General features: G+C 46.9%; 1 protein-coding gene across 1 annotated transcript; it reads left to right on the top strand.

Annotated features, from left to right (window-relative positions):
* The first annotated feature begins 2,454 nt into the window (after nucleotides 1–2,454).
* On the top strand, nucleotides 2,455–7,110 carry LOC144100065 (uncharacterized). The gene is made up of 2 exons (XM_077633109.1): nucleotides 2,455–4,301; nucleotides 6,400–7,110. The coding sequence occupies exons 1-2, from the start codon at nucleotides 2,455–2,457 to the stop codon at nucleotides 6,740–6,742; spliced, it is 2,190 nt and encodes a 729-aa protein (XP_077489235.1). The 3' UTR covers nucleotides 6,743–7,110.
* Nucleotides 7,111–18,846: the final 11,736 nt, after the last annotated feature.

An 18,846-nucleotide genomic window follows, 5' to 3' on the forward strand; every position in this document is an offset into this window, starting at 1 on the left:
ATCGGGACAAGGCTGACTAGCGTGGAAGCCGACTGAAGGCCCAAGACGAGACCATGACCAGGCCAGTTCATGAAGCGCAAACTGAGGGGCTTATATAATGGGAGTAGCTATCCTGCTAGCAGGAAGAATAGCCGTCAGGTTAGGATGTCGGAAGTGCTGTTTGATTGGTTCGCTGTAGTGACGTGACGTGCACATAACCTCTCGAGAAGGAATTTTTTGTTCTCGTTTTTAAAAGTGGAAAAAGAAAACAGCGGCTGCCGCGTTTCGATGGAGGCGAAACGCAAAGGCGCCCGTGTGATACGATGTCAGTGCACGTTAAAGATCCCCGGGTGGTGGAAATTATTTCGGAGCCCTCTACTACTGCACCTGCTTCTTCCTTTCTTCTCTTAGTCCCTCCTTTATCCCATCTCCTACGGCGCGGTTCACGTGCCCGCCGATATGTGAGACAGATACTGCGCCATTTCTCCTCCCCAAAAATCAATTTTTTTTCAAATCAATAGTTGTTTCCCCTAGGAGTATGCCGCCTTTAGGTAGCGTTCTGAGATTCATTGGGTTAGGTTTAATTGCCGGCTGTTGCAACTTTTTGTCCAGGGTACTTCGCGAGCAAAACAGCTGGAAAAAGAGAGTTCCGGCAGTGTCGTTTCATTGGCTGTATGCCGTCATGTGACCGTAATCAGCCAATGGAGTCAAACTGCCGGAAAAGTTCCCTGCGGGCTATTCTGCCGTCTGCCGGTATTGTAAAAAAACTTATTTAAATTTTATATTAAGCCATATCACGTAACGCACAGAGCAATAATACTCCTAGGCAACAAACAACTTCCAAGTACATGGAAACCGAAGCTCACCGTACAACATTACGCATATGTAAGCAAAAGTTGTTATGCCTGCAGTTCATGCACTGGTAGACCTTGTATGATTTTCTGTCTGAGAAAGCGTTTGTAATAAACCATCTGTGGACAGGCATCGCTTGTTTTAGTTCTCGGCTTCCTTGCGAAAAATTTTTATTGGCTGCTTATCCCGTGAGGTAAGGTAAAGCAGTCTTGACATTCGGCAGATGAGGCGGCGTTGTTTTGGTGTCGAAAAAAAGGGGCGCCTTCTGCATTCGCTATCATAATTATCAAACTGTGGGCAAAAAGAAAGTGTTGCGTTTTTTTTTTTTTAAGCGTGGAAAAAAATTCGGTTTTCTCTCTCTTTTTTTGAAGCCAAAGCAGGCGCGCATTCAAACGCCTATTGGACGTATCAAAGAGGCAGGCAGCTTTTTTCCTTCGGATGATGGCTTAACTCGAACGCATTATATGGTTCAGTCAGGATGGTTCGAGCTAAGGGTGACGAGAAATGTGTTCTAATAAAACGATTTCTTTAATTAGGAGAGGGGGGGGGGGGATATAGAAGGCGCGAAGCATCAGTTTGAATAAACCGGAAGTTCTAAAAAATAGGTTACTGTGTCGTAGCGTAATGCTGAATACAGCGTGTCCAATGAACATGCTAGGTTCGGCGCAATTATCTCTGATTAAATATTATTGAATGCTTGAGTGACTGACCGGCTGATTGATTTTGTGAGGCCACCGCTCTTAGTAAGCACCGCAAACCAAATGCGCCCTGAACGAAACAAAATTACAACTCGACACAGGCTTCAGTGACAGGGTTTTGATCCCACGCTCGTCCAGTTTCCAATTCGAAAACCCAATAAGCACTGAAACTCCCTTGGGCTTCCTGGAAACGTCGGAGACGTCCTGCAGACGTCCAATGAAGTTTCAGTGCCCGTTGAGAATGTACGCCCAGAACGCACAAGTGGCATTCATTTCATACTTCACAACTTGTTGCAGTGAAACAGTTGTGAGCCAGGTGTCATACAGCTTCGATCCCGCATAGCGCGTGGTTGGCACGTGAGGACTGGTTACTACAGTAGAAGGTGTAGCCTCGTGATCCTACTCCAGTATAAGGTATGTTGTGAAATGTACTGGACACATCTCGACTGAATCCAGGAACCTAGGGTTTAATGGTCCTCTAAACCGCCCTTGGCGCATCTGGATTGGTCTCTGTAAAATAAATTTCACAACTTAAATAAGACTTCTGTAGTGTGAGTGTTGAGAGAAGGAGCACATAGCCCGTGAGTTTACAGGAATAAAGATATCACGGTCGCCAAGGCCTGCCTCAGTAGTACCGCAGTCATATGTCGTGATTGTTTTGTGCTTCTTAGGGACCGTTCAAGCAAGACAAAACTTACATAATTAGTTACCGCACGTATTAGAAGTGACTTCGCTTACTTCTGAAGTAAAGCACAATAATGCTTGTAGAACCTCGGCTGAAACTACCTGTGTTACTTTCGCGGCCACAAATGAGCGAACTTAAGCTCTTCCGAAGGAATACGAATATCCGCAGTGGTGCCGGCCGTTCTGATACGCACAATTAAGCATATCGCGCAAGCCCCGCATTCTTTTGTGCGCAGTGGACATGGCAGATCACTGGCAAGCCAGCCAGCTCTCCAGCGCGTTCCTCGCGGCAGACCCACTGGTGCTTGCCTGCATCGATCAGGTAAACCTAGACGCCGCAACAGGCCCCTTCTCAGGACAGGACATCGGCCGCTGCCTCCACTGTACAGGGACCGAAGGACGGACGTGCCAAATAGCTCAGAACCTTTCAACGTGGAACGAGTTCTTGTGCCACGGTGGGCTAGAAATTCGCTACCTGCCCGAGAGAAATGGCCAACTGTGTCTGTTCACCTTCTCCGCTATACCTCCCGTAAAAAGGCACCGACCAGAAGTGACGCTTCGCCAAGTCGCCGCTCTCGTGCGATTGCTTCTGAAGACACACTGCTGCGTCACATCGGTCTGCGCCAACCTAAACGAGCTGAATGTACCCGAAGAGGTTCTCTTCGATGCTTTGCAGGACAACGTATATCTGAAAAAGCTTGTGCTCGATACGACCTACGGTGACATGTCAGAGGATGCGTGTGCCGCCATCTCGACCCTGACGGCCTTGGAAGAGTTCGAATGCCGAGTCCCGGAATGCTCGCCGGAATTCTCCTCCGCACTGTCGACACTTCTTCGCACGGCGCCATTGACCGCCCTGAGAATACCCGAGTTGCAAATGGACCAGAGTTCAGGGAATGAATTGCTCAGCGCTCTGAGGGGCAACACCACTGTGAAAGAAATATCGCTGGACGAGTCGGTGTTAGGCGAAGCCTGTGGCGTAACGTTCACAGAATGTGTGAGAAACAGCGCTACGCTGACTACGCTGAGCGTGAAGGCAGACCCCGACCAAGAAGATCAAGGCTTTCTAAACGACTTGCTTCGGGCTCTCCTGGAGAACAAGACCATCGCAACGTTCACGCTGAGAGGATTTCGATTCGGGCCTGAAAGTGCAATCCTCCTTGAGAAAATCATATCGGAGAACGATGCGATTCGTGCGCTGCACATCATCGACACTCCTAGGACTGAGTGCTGTCAGGATGGAAGCAGCTATGACAGCTGGCTTGCCGCACTCGCTGGCAATGACAGATTAGAAGAACTCACTCTTCCTTTACATATTTGGACGGCGGAGATGTGGGAGCGTTTCTTCACCATTCTTGCGGGGAGGGCAAATCTGAGAATAGTGACCATTCAGAAAGAACATTATTCAGATCTCGGCGACTGTAAGCGGGTCTTCAAGGCCCTAAAGGAGAGCGGACAACAAGAAAAAGTGTCTCTGAAAACATGCCGAGTTCTCGACTATTTTGAACCGTTGGAATGCGGCCTTACTTTGGAGGAGCCTACTTTCAAGCATAGACTGACTGACATAACTCTATTCGGCACGATGCCTTCAGCAGACCACGTGACGTCACTGAGCCTGGAGGTCACAAGAGGCGACCAAGCAGTGTCTTCAGCATTGGCGAACTACCTGAGAACTGCGTCAGCGCTTCAATTCCTCTCAATTACCGTAGAATCGGAGGACGAAATCGTCAGCGCTCCAAATGCGTGGTGGACTGTCATCCTCGAACCCCTGTCTCGAAACGAGACCATAAAAACGCTGAGATTCGTTGCCGGTACCTTAATGGACGTCCATGAGCTGGAAAGCCTGGCAGACGTGGTCATAGTGAGCCGAAGCATCAGAGGAGTGGCGATTTTCAGCGATTCGTGCACGGTCACCCGACGTCTGGCCGACGGTATCCGGGACAACCGTACCCTGATGAGCGCCACCCTCTGTGACGATTCTTTCGTGGACGCGCCCGAGTGCTGGTTTGCTGTCAGGGACACGGCGAGGCGCAACTCCGACCTCCTGACACGTGCCGCGCTCTTCGTGAACGGATTCCGGTTCGACAGGTACGGAAGCGCAGCGTATAGCACGTGCTAGGGTTAGCCGCCTTGGAGTTACTTTCATGGAGGAAGGAAAAAAACTCGGGAGTGGCTGTTACGTCGCGTTTTTTGAAGCCGGCTCCCCCATGCATCCCCCCTACTTAGCTGCCGTCTCAGCACTCTTGCGCATGCGCAGCAGACAAAGCAGCAGACGACGGCGCTGCGCCCGGCGTTACTATTGGCTGCGCCTTCGGCCATAGATTCCCAGTAGTCTTTGTGAAAGCGCGTGACTTCCGGCACACTTTCTGGCGTGCTGCTCGGGTAGCGAGGCCTCTCCTGAGTTTTCCTTCCTCTATGGTCTTTACTGTTTCCTTTGAGAGTAGAGTTGGGCGTTGGTTTGCCATTTTGCTCGCTAAAGTATCCCGGTGATCCAGGCCTCTTAAAAGCAGCGCTATTGTCCCTTCATGCTTGGTTATGCGTTTAGAGCCGATGTTAGCACTATTCACAAAATCGCGCGTGTATAATTTGCTTTATTTTCATTAAAATACTGTCTCAGTGATTCACACACTTGCCAGTAGAGCGTCGGTTCCACTCAGGCCTTCCTCAATAAGTTATCTAGAAATTACAAGCTTTGCGGATAGGTAACATCATCTTTTTTCAGGACGCCACAAGTTTCTAATGCTTTCTTTCCGTGGCGGCTGCGTTTTTATGGAGGAAAAACGCTAAGGCGGCTGTGTGCTGTGCGATGTCTGTGCACGTTAAAGATCCGCAGGTGGTCGAAATTATTCCGGAGCCCTCCACTACGGCACCTATTCTTCCTTTCTTCTTTCACTCCCTCCTTTATCCCTTCCCTCACGGCGCGGTTCAGGTGTCCAAAGATATATGAGACAGATATTGCTCCATTTCCTTCCCCAAAAACCAATTATTATTAATTATTATGAATAACGAGGAGGATTGGTGAATTAAAGGATTTCCGACAGTGAGTGCGCAAGGGCGTGGATGTGCTGGCTTATCTGCAATGCCTGGAGGCTTTGAGGCCACGTGATGGCATTCGGCCAATTGCGGCGCGAGAGACCTGTGAGAAGCAAAAGCGAAACTATGCCTCCCGTGGGGAGCCTCTACTGTAACTCTAGGCCGCCTTTCTGCACTAACACCAGCCGAGATAAACAAACGATTGCTCATGAACGCCTTGACTGTACGGCCCTCTGACGAAACGACTTCCGTGTTTTTCGTATGGTAAATATAAGCACCGTGTTGAACCACGGAGTGTGCAAGGACTATATGGACAACGCACACGGAGTTTCGAAATATTTACGCAGTCCGCTTCACCCTGTACACATATAGAAATAGTGTACAAACCAAACTAGCAGCATATGAAAAACATGGGCAAAGTGTATCAAAAATGCGTGATTTCCCACATTTTTTCTATACCCCTAGGTAGTCCATATTGCCATAATTCTACATATGCAGATTATTCGAAACGTTTCAGTAGAGGGTAGAACATCGGCGATAGGAGCATTAGGTTTTGGACCTCTGTGCTTGTGAGATGCTTTGGAGCGCGTGGCTTCTAACAATACTGACATTACGCTCCTGGGGGGGGGCACCGCGAGAAGTTGAAAGCTTGCACAAGGTTTTTCCTGCACTAACGACGCGACGGAGCCACGGCAGCAGCGGCCGTTGAGACGCCGACGCCGTCTTTTCGGCCTCACGAGCTCCTTAAAAAAGCATTTGTCGGCTACTGATCCGGAGTTCCCGGGTTCGAACCCGACCGCGGCAGCTGCGTTTTTATGGAGGAAAAATGCTAAGGCACCCGTGTGCTGTGCGATGCCAGTGCACGTTAAAGATCTCCAGGCGGTCGAAATTATTCCGGAGCCCTCCACTACGGCATCTCTTTCTTCCTTTTTTCTTTCACTCCCTCCTTATCCCTCCCCTTACGGCGCGGTTCAGGCGTCCAACGATATATGAGACAGATACTGCGCCATTTCCTTTCCCCAAAAACCAATTATATTATTTGTCTGTAAGCTCAAGCTTAAGAGTGTGTTGATCAGTCCAGGTTTAGGAACAACATAGAAGCATATCGAAAGCTTTACACCTACTACCAACAAGGGTATTTCTCTTTCCACAGGTACCACGCGTCAGCCCTGGAAGAGGTCCACCGCCATTCGTTCCTTCTGAAAAGTCTAGCTGATCTTGCGTCCATCAAGCAGGACGGCATCGCAGCGGCGGTGCGAAGCGCACTCAACACCATCGAAGACATGCACACCTTCATGCGACTGGCCGGTGTCGTCAAGGAGCGAGTCACCTGCCACCCGCGGGGAGACAAACGCTTGCAGCTTGTCGACCTCACTGAGCACTGCTGGACATTTGTCAGGCGGTACCTGAGTCTCGATGACGTCGTGGACGCCGCATCATCAGAGTGCACGATCTTCGAGCTCTCAGGAAACTCCGAAACGGCACCAAGCAGATGACTGTAGAGATGACACCCCATGTCTTTTCTAGAGTCATGATTCTTCAAAAAAATCTAGAGTGCCGCTCTCATTATACCTAGTGATTCCCAAGCAGACAGTCTCAGAACTTCAAGTACTCGGTCACCAGTGGCCTCTACAATGCAGAAATTTAAAACAAACTGGTAGGTTTACTTAAATTCGATTGCGTATAATTAAAATTAGCATATAATTATTTCTGTGCGCCTAGAGATTATAAAACAGCTCATAACGCCGAATAAATCATTAGAAAAGTTAATAATATTTGCCTGTGCAAAGTACGAACACAAATTTTAAGCTTTTCTGCCGTTATGGTTACCTTGTGCAATGAGAACCTCTGCAAAGCCTCCCGAATCTCTAGCGGCTGTAAACCTGACCTTGCTTTGATATGTGTGTTGAAAATAATCCCTTCTTAAATAGCGCAAGTAATTTTTCGCGAACATAAATTTAAGAATTTCACGTTTCTATAGTCACTCTTGAAGAGAAGTGAGGACAACATAAATTAATTTTCTCAATAAGGATTCATTCTCTGATATTTTTTTTGGCATGTTGAGTTTTTGTCCGGCAGCAAAATACTCGTTTATCGGCGAGAAAATAGAATTTAAGAATTTTCCGATCATTGAATTCACACTACTGAATCCTGCACCGAGACGGAGTGGTTGCCACCCTTTCCAAGTGAACGGTGATGTACGCATATCCTAGCATAGCGGTGTAGCAGCACCTCCGAGACTAGCAATGTGTGACTATGTGTCTTGCTGCGCATAGCCATGATATGCCTGTATGGTATATGATCATAGCTAATGACCAGCAACCACGCAACCGATGACTAGTGGTCACTTGACCTTTGACTTTGACCTTTAGAGCTGAGATTCGCATCGCCTGATGTGACGTCATGCGATAACGTTAGCAATGATGTCACATCATTCTTCTCTCTAAATAAAAATGAAAAATGAGATTGAAATGAAAAATTGGTGTTTGGGGAATGGAAATGGCGCAGTACCTGTCTCACACACCGGCGGACACCTGAACCGCGCCGTAAGGGAAGGGATAAAGGAGGGAGTGTAAGAAGAAAGCGGTGCCGTAGTGGAGGCCTCCCGAATAATTTTGACCACCTGGGGATCTTTTAACGTCCACTGACATCGCACAGCACACCGGCGCCTTAGCGTTTCGCCTCCATCGAAACGCAGCGGCCGCGGTCGGGTTCGAACCCGGGTACTCCGGATCAGTAGTCGAGCGCTCTAACCACTGAGCCACCGCGGCGGGTCTATTGAAAATTGGTTGCTTGGGTGGTTTTTGGGGAAAGGAAATGGCGCAGTATCTGTCTCATATACCGTTGGACACCTGAACCGCGCCGTAGGGGAAGTGATAAAGAAGGGAGTGAAAAAAAAGGGAGAAAGAGCCCTAGTGGAGGACTCCGGCCCTATTGAAAATTGGTTTTGAAGAAGCTAATCACACGCGTAACCTGTACACATTTCTTATTGTGTAAATAGTTTGTGTATATTACCTCTCACCCTATCCTCTCTTCCCGTACCCTTAACTCTTTCATTTCATTTCTCCATTCTGCCTGCTATCCTTTATTTCCGCTGCCCGGCTCAGTTGCTTCAGTATCAAAGGCAGATGCCGGGGATAGCAAAAATCTTATCCTTCCTTTTAATTATAATTTTAATAAACCACTTCTACTACTTTTTGAGGAAAGGCAATGGCGCAGTAACTGTCTGACATCTCGCTGGACGTCCGAACAGCATCGTAAGGGACGAGATAAAGGATAGTTTGGTTTGGTTTATGAGGTTTAACGTCCACCCGCCGCGTAGGTTGAGTGGTTAAGGCGCTCGGCTACTGATCCGGAGTACCCGGGTCGGAACCCGACCGCGGCGACCTCGTTTCGATGAGGGCGAAACGCAACGGCGCCCGTGTGCTGTGTGATGTCAGGGCACGATAAAAAGCCCAGGAAAATTGACAATTGGTTTTTGTTGAAAGGAAATGGCGCAGTATCTGTCTCGCATATCGGCGGACACCTGAACCGCGCCGTAAGGGAAGGGATAAAGGAGGGACTGAGAGAAGAAAGGAAGAAAGAGGTGCCGTAGTGGAGAGATCCAGAATAATTTCGACCACCTGGAAGTCTTTAATGTGTGCTGACATCACACTGTACACGGGCGCCTTTGCGTTTGAAATATAATAATAATAATTAGTTTTAGGGGAAAGGAAATGGCGCAGTATCTGTCTCGTATATCGTTGGACACCTGAACCGCGCGGTAAGGGAAGGGGTAAAGGACGGAGTGAAAGAAGAAAGGGAGAGGTGCCGTAGTGGAGGGCTCCATTATAATATCGACCACCTGGGGATCATTAACGTGCACTGGCACTGACACGTTTGAAAAGTGGAAAATTGATTTTTGTGAAAGGAAATGGCGCAGTATCTGTCTCATACCTGTCTCACTGCTCTGGAGTTCCCGGGTTCGAACCCGACCGCGGCGGCTGCGTTTTTATGGATTCAAAACGCTAAGGCACCCGTGTGCTGTGCGATGTAAGTGCACGTTAAAGATACCCACGTGGTCCAAATTATTAATAATAATAATAATTGGTTTTTGGGGAAAGGAAATGGCGCCGTATCTGTCTCATTTATCGCTTGACACCTGAACCACGCCGTAAGGGAAGGAATAAAGGAGGGATTGAAAGAAGACAGAAGAGGTGCCGTAGTGCAGGGCTCCGGAATAATTTCGACCACCTGGGGATCTTTAACGTGCACTGACATCGCACAGCACACGGGCGCCTTAGCGTTTTGCCTCCATAAAAACGCAGCCGCCGCGGTCGGGTACGAAGTCGAAATTATTCCGAAGCCCTTCCCGGGTTCGAACCCGACCGCGGCGGCTGCGTTTTTATGGAGGCAAAACGCTAAGGCGCCCGTGTGCTGTGGATGTCAGATGTCAGTGCACGTTAAAGATCCCCAGGTGGTCGAAATTATTCCGGAGCCCTCCACTACGGCACCTACTTCTCCTTTTGTTCTTTCACTCCCTCCTTTATCCCTTCCCTTACGGCGCGGTTCGGGTGTCCAACGATATATGAGACAGATACAGCGCCATTTCCTTTCCAAAAAAAAACAATTATTATTATTCCGAAGCCCTTCACTACGGCGCCCCTTTCTTCCTTTCTGCTTTCACTCCCTCCTTTATCCCTTCCCTTATGGCGCAGTTCAGGTGTCAGCCAATTTGTGAGACAGATACTGCGCCATTTCCTTTCCCCAAAAGCCAATTTTCATTTTCACTTCAAACTATTCAAGTGTGGAAATCCGCAAGTATTAGTCCCTTGGTGCATTGACACCCACAGACACACACACACCACACACGCACATGCGCGCTCGTATGACACCACCCGGAACACTGTAGGACGAAAGGATACATCACAATTTTGTTAGGAAAATTGGTTTTTGAGGAAAGGACATGGCGCAATAACTGTCTAACATCTCAGTGGACACCTCAACCGTGCCTCAGGGGAAGGGTAGTCTAGGAAGGTACACAATTGAAGGAGCATTAGTCGTCGGCTGGAATCCCTGTCGCGAGCTGTCCTCCTACTTGACTAGCGCATCTAAACTATTGGTTTTTAGTGAAAGTAAATGGCGCAGTATCTGTCCCACATATCGGCGGACACCTGAACCGCGCCGTAAGTGAAGAGATAAAGGAGGGAGTAAGAGAAGAAAAAGGTGCCGTAGTGGAGGGCTCCGGGATAATTTCGACCACCTGGGGATATTTAACATGCACTGACATCGCACAGCACACGGGCGCCTCAGCGTTTCATCTCCATCGAAACGCGGCCGCCGCAGTCGGGTTAGAACCCGGGTACTCCGGACCAGTAGCCGAGCGCGCTAACCACTGAGCCACCGCGGCGGGTGTAAGCTATATGCAACATTGGTTTTGAGGTAAATTAAATGGCGCAGTATGTCTTACATATCGGCGGACACCTGAACTGCGCCGTAAGGGAAGGGTAAAGGAAGGAATAGGAAAGCATACAGTTGAAGCATATGTTGTTGGCTCGAATCCCTGTCGCATGCTAGCCTCCTACTTGACTAGCACATGCAAGCTATATGCAACGAGAAAACGTATAAAACCATCCGGCCCACACCGCTTTATGACAAAGGGTTGCGTCATTGTTTTTATATGTTGTCGGAAAAACTGGCGCCACATGGAAGTTGGCCAGTGGTGAGTATAGACGAACGACATGCATAGGATTGTCAGAAGTGGCTGTGCTCTGCTTGCTGTGAACGTCATACGGCTGCTTGATGACGTCACCCTATTTTCTGGCCATCGCTGGGATTTTCTCTGCCATCCGCGAGTACACAGACACACACACGCCCCGCCGGCTTAGGATCTCGACAGAACCGAATGCCACCTTAGACGGCTCCAAACGGGGTCTTTCTTAAATCCCGCCATAGTAAAACACGTGGGCCCTATATTCACGGGCAGGTGCAAATTCTGCGGGCAATATGCTGACCTATACCACATGGTGCGGGCCTGCCAGTACAATACACGTATAGTTATAAGTCATCCAGCTAGGGAGTGCTCGGAGGCGGCCCTGGAGGCCCAGCAGGCCTTGTTCCAGACAGCACGGGCAGCAGCGGCGGCCCCGAAACAGGGACTGCCATCCAGCGCGACAACCATCCCCACCTCCCATTCCCAATTTAATAGTCCAACAATAAATGTTTTCTCCTCCTCTTCGTAATGGGAACAGCAATACTTAGCAACGAAACACTGCACGTTAAAGATCCCTAGGCGGTCGAAATTATTACGGAGCCCTCCACTACGGCACTTTTTTTCTATCACTTCAACTTTCCTTACACTTTTAAAGTTCTTGAAGGACTCAGGACTGAGTGCAAGATTGTGAACAATCAGTGTGTGCCCTGTGTACCCTGCAAGTAACGGCCAACGGACACGTGGAAAAGTGATCATCTCCCTTTGTTCTCTCCCTTTTCTATCTCTCCCTCCGTTCCCCTTCTCACGTGTAGGGTAGCATGCCGGGCGCTGCCTAGTTAACCTCCCTGCCTTTCCGTCTTTCTCTCTCTCTCCACCTTCATTCACAGCGTGGTTTAGTTGTCCACCAACAAGTGAGTTACTGCAACATCTCCTTTCCTCAAAAACCACTATCACATAGCACACTTGCGCGTTTTGCGCTTCGCATCCATCGAAACGGCCCTGTAAATGATTATAAGGCGCAATATGTCATTCATTCGGACACCTCACCCAAGCAGTGAGGCATGCAGTGAGCGTAAGGGGGAGGGGGTTCGACGAGTGGACGGGGAAATCCGGTAGCGGACGTCCTTCCTACATTGTTTGGACGCCTGTGGTCCCTTGGGACTGCATGTGGTGTGAGTGCAGAAGGGTACCACATATATCACCGAAAAAAAAACACTGAGCTGCACCCTCACAACGCCGAAAACCGCGTTCGCGGAATTTTCAAATAAAAATGGACAGAGAAAAATTGAAAATTGGTTTTTGGGGAAACACTGCGCCGCAAGAGAAGGGATAAAGAAAGGACTGAGAGAAGGAAAAGGTGCCGTGGTGGAGGGCTCCGAAATAATCTCGACCACCTGGAGATCTTTAACATGCACTGACGTAGCACAGCACATGGGCGCCTTTGCGTTTCCCCTCCATCGAAACACGGCCGCCGGCCGACGAATGAGCATCCATCCATCGCACTATCCAAGGGGCGCCATAATATGCATACATTATGGCGCCCGTTCATGGATACTTATATATGTATATATATATATATATATATATATATATATATATATATATATATATATATATATATATATATATATATATATATATATATTGTTATGGCTACGTGTGGTTCCTTCAGCTTTGTGCACTGGCACACGAACTACTTCCGCGAGGCGCATTTTCGAAAAAATCAGATGTAACCTGATTTATTGTACATCTATGCGCTGCGCAAAAACCGCGTGGATCCGTACCAAATACGTTTTGTGTGTGTGTGACGGAAGCAGTCACCGAAACTAAGGAGCATAGGAGATATCGTTTTAATGATTTGTGGTGTTAAATGGGAGATTAACAGGGTAATTATTTTAAAGATAATGGATTAGTTACCGCCGTCTGGGTTCATGCCGATTACAAGCTTCAAAATTCAAAGATTTCCGAGAACCTTTAGGGACTCACCAATTCTTGTAATGAAGAGAAAAAAACACACCAGCTGCTTATCAAGACTACACTTTCTACATATCACGAATGCAACTTATAGCGCAAGGTATTTCTACCAATGAAACCACATTAGCTAAGTTGCTCTTCAGTCGCAACTATCACCAAAGCTCTGCTTCCTCTTTTTCTGGCTGAGCATTGACACCGAGAATATCTAACACTGCATCAAACCGCTGACCTTTATCACCGTCGGGTCATTAGCAGCTTCGGTTTTGTTGCAGAAGCCACTAAACCATGAAACTGAAAAAACTGGCTTCCAACACATTTTCCTGTTATATCATGTCTTTGCTTCTAATCAGTGCTTTATATACATCTGGTTCTTTTCACTTTCAGCCTCCTACTTCTTTCAAGCTTCCAAAAAAAGCATGGTAATGATGCCCTCCGGAAGCCGCGGAAGACCACGATTCTTTTGTAATCTGCAAAAAGGATGCCATCTGCTGTCCACAGCATCACAAACAATCCACTGAGATATGCAAGAAATTCTCAGATTTTCTAGTCAATTGCTTATTCATGCTGAATCTGCAACTTGCTCCCATGCCCTTGGCTCAGATTACAGAACATTTACTCTCCATAGTCTTGTCAGAACTACTTAAGTTCATAATCGTTCAGCAGAGACGGATTTTGCCGAACTCGGAAGTGATGCCATCACTTCCAGACTGATCAAGCCAGGATTGGTGTTTTCAGCGCAGTTTGAAAATCGCTGGCGGAACCTGGGAGCTTGTTTACATTACTGCTTATAGGATGTCGCCAAATCAGATAGCTACACACACTCTGATCATTTTGGTTAGCAGCTTAAGTAGCACAAAGGGCAGTCACAGAAACGGTAACAAAACCCAAGTACCCTACAAGACATCCATTAAGGAAACAAGGTAAGTTTTATTGGGTGTTTGGGACGGTATTCCAAGACTACAGCGCAACAAACGGAACATAGAAACCAATGGGTCACTGTATATAGTCAAGGCATTAAAAGGTCCCTGAAAAGGATGTTTGAGGTTGTCTATAAAATGCTCGCATTATGTAGAGTACAGGCCAACGAGTGTTCATGACGCGTACAAGACCTCAAAAACGAGCCGATAATTTATAATAAAGTTTTTAAATCTTCCGCTTCTGCACCTGGCGGCGACCTGCGGTGCTGAGCTTTCGCCCTAATCCATGCTTGTTACGTCAGCATCTGCGCTCAATACCTCATGTAGCACTCGTTACGTAAGCAGCGCACAAAGCATTGGTTCGCGCGCGTCGGCAGCCAGCGAAGGGGACAAGTGCGAGGCGTCAGCGGAAGAGTGCCATTTCAGCGTGCAAAAAGTGACGAGGAGAGAGGAAAAGGCGCGAGAACACAGATATTCAAATTTTGACTACAGATAACTCAGCTTCCACAAAATGCATCTAAAAAATTCTTGCTGGAGGATATTTGTGAAGCAGCGTCCTTTAGCATCCTAGTCACATCAAACCTTTGTTGAGACCCCTTTTCACAGCCCCTTTAAAGGAATGTTTCCTGAATCGCCTCATGAATGGCTGAAAATTGCTGGCTACATCAATTATGGAGCACATAAATATTCGTGCAAAAATGTACAAACACATATGCACACGTGAATTCATTCCCAGAGTTAAGTCAGTGGTGGATTCAGTCACTGTGGCACAGGTTCGACACCTCCCTGGGATCCGTCTCTGTAATAGCCCAAGTGGGCTTGACGACTTCCACAAGAAAAACTACATCAAAAGCACAAGGACCCATCCCATATCCCTCCGATTAACCCTACCCTGTGCCAACCACAGCCACCTATCCAAACTTTTCATCCACCCACCTGACTGTGCCTTGCCCTGCTACACTTGCCTTCTCTAGGAGTCCATTCAGCGACTCCGAGGGACCATTGGTTATCTCCTCTTCGCATTACATGCCCAGTCCATGCCAATTTTTTCTCCTCGAATTCAGCTCACATAACATGAACTCGCATTTTTTTCCTGGCCACTCCTGCTCTCTGTCTCATAACAATACACCTATCATTAAGAAAAAAATGATACATCGTTTAATACATTAGGCTTTTCGAAGGCCCACAGAAATTCCAGGACTCTCAAGGCCCTTGAAAACAACTTTACATTCAACGGTTTTTAAGATTTTCAAGGACCCGCACACACTTAGTAATTATACGCAGTCGCACACAATGACATGGTCATGCTTCGGCATTCAATCTCATATCTCCTGCTGCACAACAGAAATAAAAAGGCTTGCTGCATTTGTGTGCAAATGGCAGTTAATTGCACTAAAGGGTCATAGACCTCATTTTAGCTGCATATTTTCTTTTTGCCAAATGCGCGTTAGACATTTTACATGGTTCACCACACCGTATTTGCCTCCAACCGCTAAACAGTTTTTAACTGAATTTCTTCTCGATGCTGTTTCAGCTTCATCAACTGAACAATGGCTGCAAAACACCGAGTGTTTAGGTCACGCGAGGCACGAAAAAAATAGGTATGAACTCAGAGACGTCATTTGCTGTTATTCTGGCTCTTGAAGCAGCAGAGCCTAAGCGCTGTAGTGAATTAGAACTACTGCACAAGTGATTATACTCAAGTTATTTTTCGTGCCTCAAGTGACGTAAACAATCCCAACGAGTCATGGCCATCATTTGTTTGATGAAACCGAACAGCAACAAGAAAAAATTTAATTATTATTTACCGGTCATATGCAAATACCACGTGGTGAAAGATTTATTCCAATGCCTAACACATGATTTCAAAAAGCAGAACTAAAATTAGGTTTAGGTTTACGAGGGTTTAACGTCCCAAAGAGACTCTGGCTATGAGAAACGCCGTAGTGAAGGGCTCCGGAAATTTCGACCACCGGGGTTCTTTAACGTGCACTGACATCACACAGCACACGGGCCTCTAGAATTTCGCCTCCATCGAAATTCGAGCACCGCGGCAGGGATCGAACCCGCGTATTTCGGGCCAGCAGCCGAGCACCATAACCACTCGGCCACCGTGGCAGCTCAGAACTAAAATTAAGTCTCTACGATCTTTTGAAGTATTGCACAGATTAAATGCACAGATTGCCGAAGCATGGCCCATATTATTCAGCTCACATCAAAAGTGTCTGTAAATGCAGCCACCATGTCACTGCGCTGGATGTCAACTAGGAACCTCTCAAATATTTACTTCAGCTAGCAAGCAGTAAAACACAGCATTATCACTGAACACCAGTAAAATAAAGGCATGTAAATAAATTATGAAAAGAAAAGCAGTAGTTCATATTCTCTGTTTATTAAAGCAATTTCTTTCAAAACGCTGCATGAATCATCAAATATTTGGGACCGGCTGAACTGTTTCCAGACACCCAAAATGTTGCCTAGAGGATGCACAAGAAAAAATGCCACTTGCACCGATTAAAAGTGCAAGGAGTGAATGCACCACTTTGTCAAGATCAAAAAATTTGAGACTGAAGTAAACCACTCCAGAAAAGCAGTGCACATAGACAACAGAGGCATTTTTCGAAGAAATGTCATAAACGTCTACACGCTAGCAAACAAGCAACATAGAGAGTGCCAAGATGCAAGAACAGCGATCTGAGGAGAAAGATGGCAGGCAACAATGATTTGATTTTAAGCGACTCTCATGCCTACTGGTGCTAGGCATGAAAACTAAAAAAATATTTGACCACCAGAAATAATGCACTTCAACCACACTGGCAAGAAAATGCTGCAGCAAAACAAGTGCTGGTATTGGCAAACAAAATATGTGGCTGCGAGAAACGCTGGTCAAAAGCCAGCACAATTAACTCTGCTACAGATAACCTTACCACAGCACATTAAGGTCTCAGCAACACAGAATGATGAACAGAAAAGGGGAGGAAAAAAATAAAAGCCACAACACACCCATGCAGGTGACATTAACCCTATGCAAAGTGCAACCGGAAGAACATTGCAAAAATCCACCCATGAAAAATAATAGGTTTCTTGCAGGTCACAGGCTCTTAGTCAGAATAGTTTAGGAGGCAAAGCAGTCCCCAATTGTTCTCAACGAAAGGTCATCCCATGCACATGCTTTTCCAGAGGCCAGCAGTTCATCCTCTGAAGTTGCATAAGCCAGCAAGAAGCATGATCTAAAGAGCACGCAACTGCAGGATCTCCCAATAAAGATGCCCTATTTACAAGACGACAAAAAATCACAGATGGCTCTGTCAGAATTTAACTTGTAATGGCAGAGGCTGCATTACCATGAAAACATACAAATGAAGAGGTAATGTAGAATAAATTGAAAGCAAAATCCCGGCAGATGACGAGAACCGTGCAAGCAACGAACAGCGAGCTGCGCATTTATACGAAGAATATGAATACGTGGAAATTAACATCTGCATTGTGCGAGGTTCCTCGACTTTTTGATCGTGACAAGGCCTTCCCAAAGTGACGAGCTTGTATAAAATGATTTTCAGACAAAAGGAGAGAATGCTTCATGAAGGATTGTACACTAAGATGCAGTTACCGAAAAAAAAAAAATGGCCCCTTTTCAGAGGCAGAAAACATGCAGGTCACCTAGTCACAGGGGAAATTTGTGCTCGCAAGAGTTGGCATAATATGACTATTCTGCAGCAGATTCCATTCCACTCCAAAAATAAAGAAATGGAATTGATGCCAAATTCGTCATATAATGCGGACTCAGGATCCAGACCGGACACCTCCAGCAATCATGGATGCTCTGTCACTAGCTCACCGTATAGTCTTTCAGCATAGGTGAATAAAACCAGTGTCCAACATGTTCCCTTGGAGCCAGGCACAAAGTGGGGATTTTTTTTCTTTTCGGAAGATAGGTCTGGGTTCCCTCATTGGTTACATGTCTATACAGAGTGCAAGACACCCATGTCCATGATCCAAACCACGATCAAAACTATGATCCAATACAGAGTTAAAGGAGCTTTTCGTTTTTGAGCAGATTAAAAGAGCAACTTCGCCCCCCCACGCACCAGACAGCACAAGAAGCACAGGTACAGGCACACCATACCACGTTTCATTTTCCCCAATAACTATCGTGCGCTGCTAATGCCCTTCAATAAAAAATAAAAGTGCAATACCTGTCCGAAAGACAAGGTTTTTCTGCCCATGCATCTCTAAAGATAAAAAAGCACGTTCACAAACACTTAGTATTCACGTGCTCCACCGCAGCAAACAGAGCCAATGACACCGACAGCAAAACAAGAACTGTCAGATTTGCAAAACAGGCGGCACATCGCTGCTGTAGATCACAAAGGACAGCTCCTCCTCACAGGTGGAGGACAAAACCACAGGAGCACACTGTCCTAGAGCTCAGTGGAAATGAAAAAAAAAGATGACCAAACCACTGATGCACGAACTTTGACCACAAAGTAAACACAAAGCTGAACCAGACTCCCAGACACTTGCAAAATTATGCAGATGAAATTCTGCTTCTCTGGCATGTCACAGCCATGTTTCACTAGTGGCTAAAGATTACACTTCATTTCTCAATCCTGTCCATAGTACAGTGCAAGCTACTGGTGCTAGGAGACTGCTTCCAGCCGTGCATTTTCATAGCCATGTAAGCTAGCCACCTTGACCTGGAAGCTGCTGCCTCCTTTCACTGCAATCAGCTTATCAGCAGAGAAATAAGCATGTACTTTCTTTGCCACCAGGTGTCACCAGTGCATGCACCGCTTCTGAGACATTAGACCATCCACTTGCACCACTGCAGTGTTTACATACCAGGACATGCTCACTGTGCTTCTAAACAGAAGTTCAATTCCAGCTTTCCCAGCCCGACTAATTCCATAACCAATCTATGCCCCAATATGAAGACACCATTTTTCTTTCTGCAGAGAAGATGCCGCAGCAAAACAAAACTCCATCCCCAAGCGACTAGCGTTTTTTGCTCGAGGGG

Source organism: Amblyomma americanum, chromosome 8 (genome assembly GCF_052857255.1).
Source record: "Amblyomma americanum isolate KBUSLIRL-KWMA chromosome 8, ASM5285725v1, whole genome shotgun sequence".
Classification (NCBI taxonomy): Eukaryota; Metazoa; Arthropoda; class Arachnida; order Ixodida; family Ixodidae; genus Amblyomma; species Amblyomma americanum.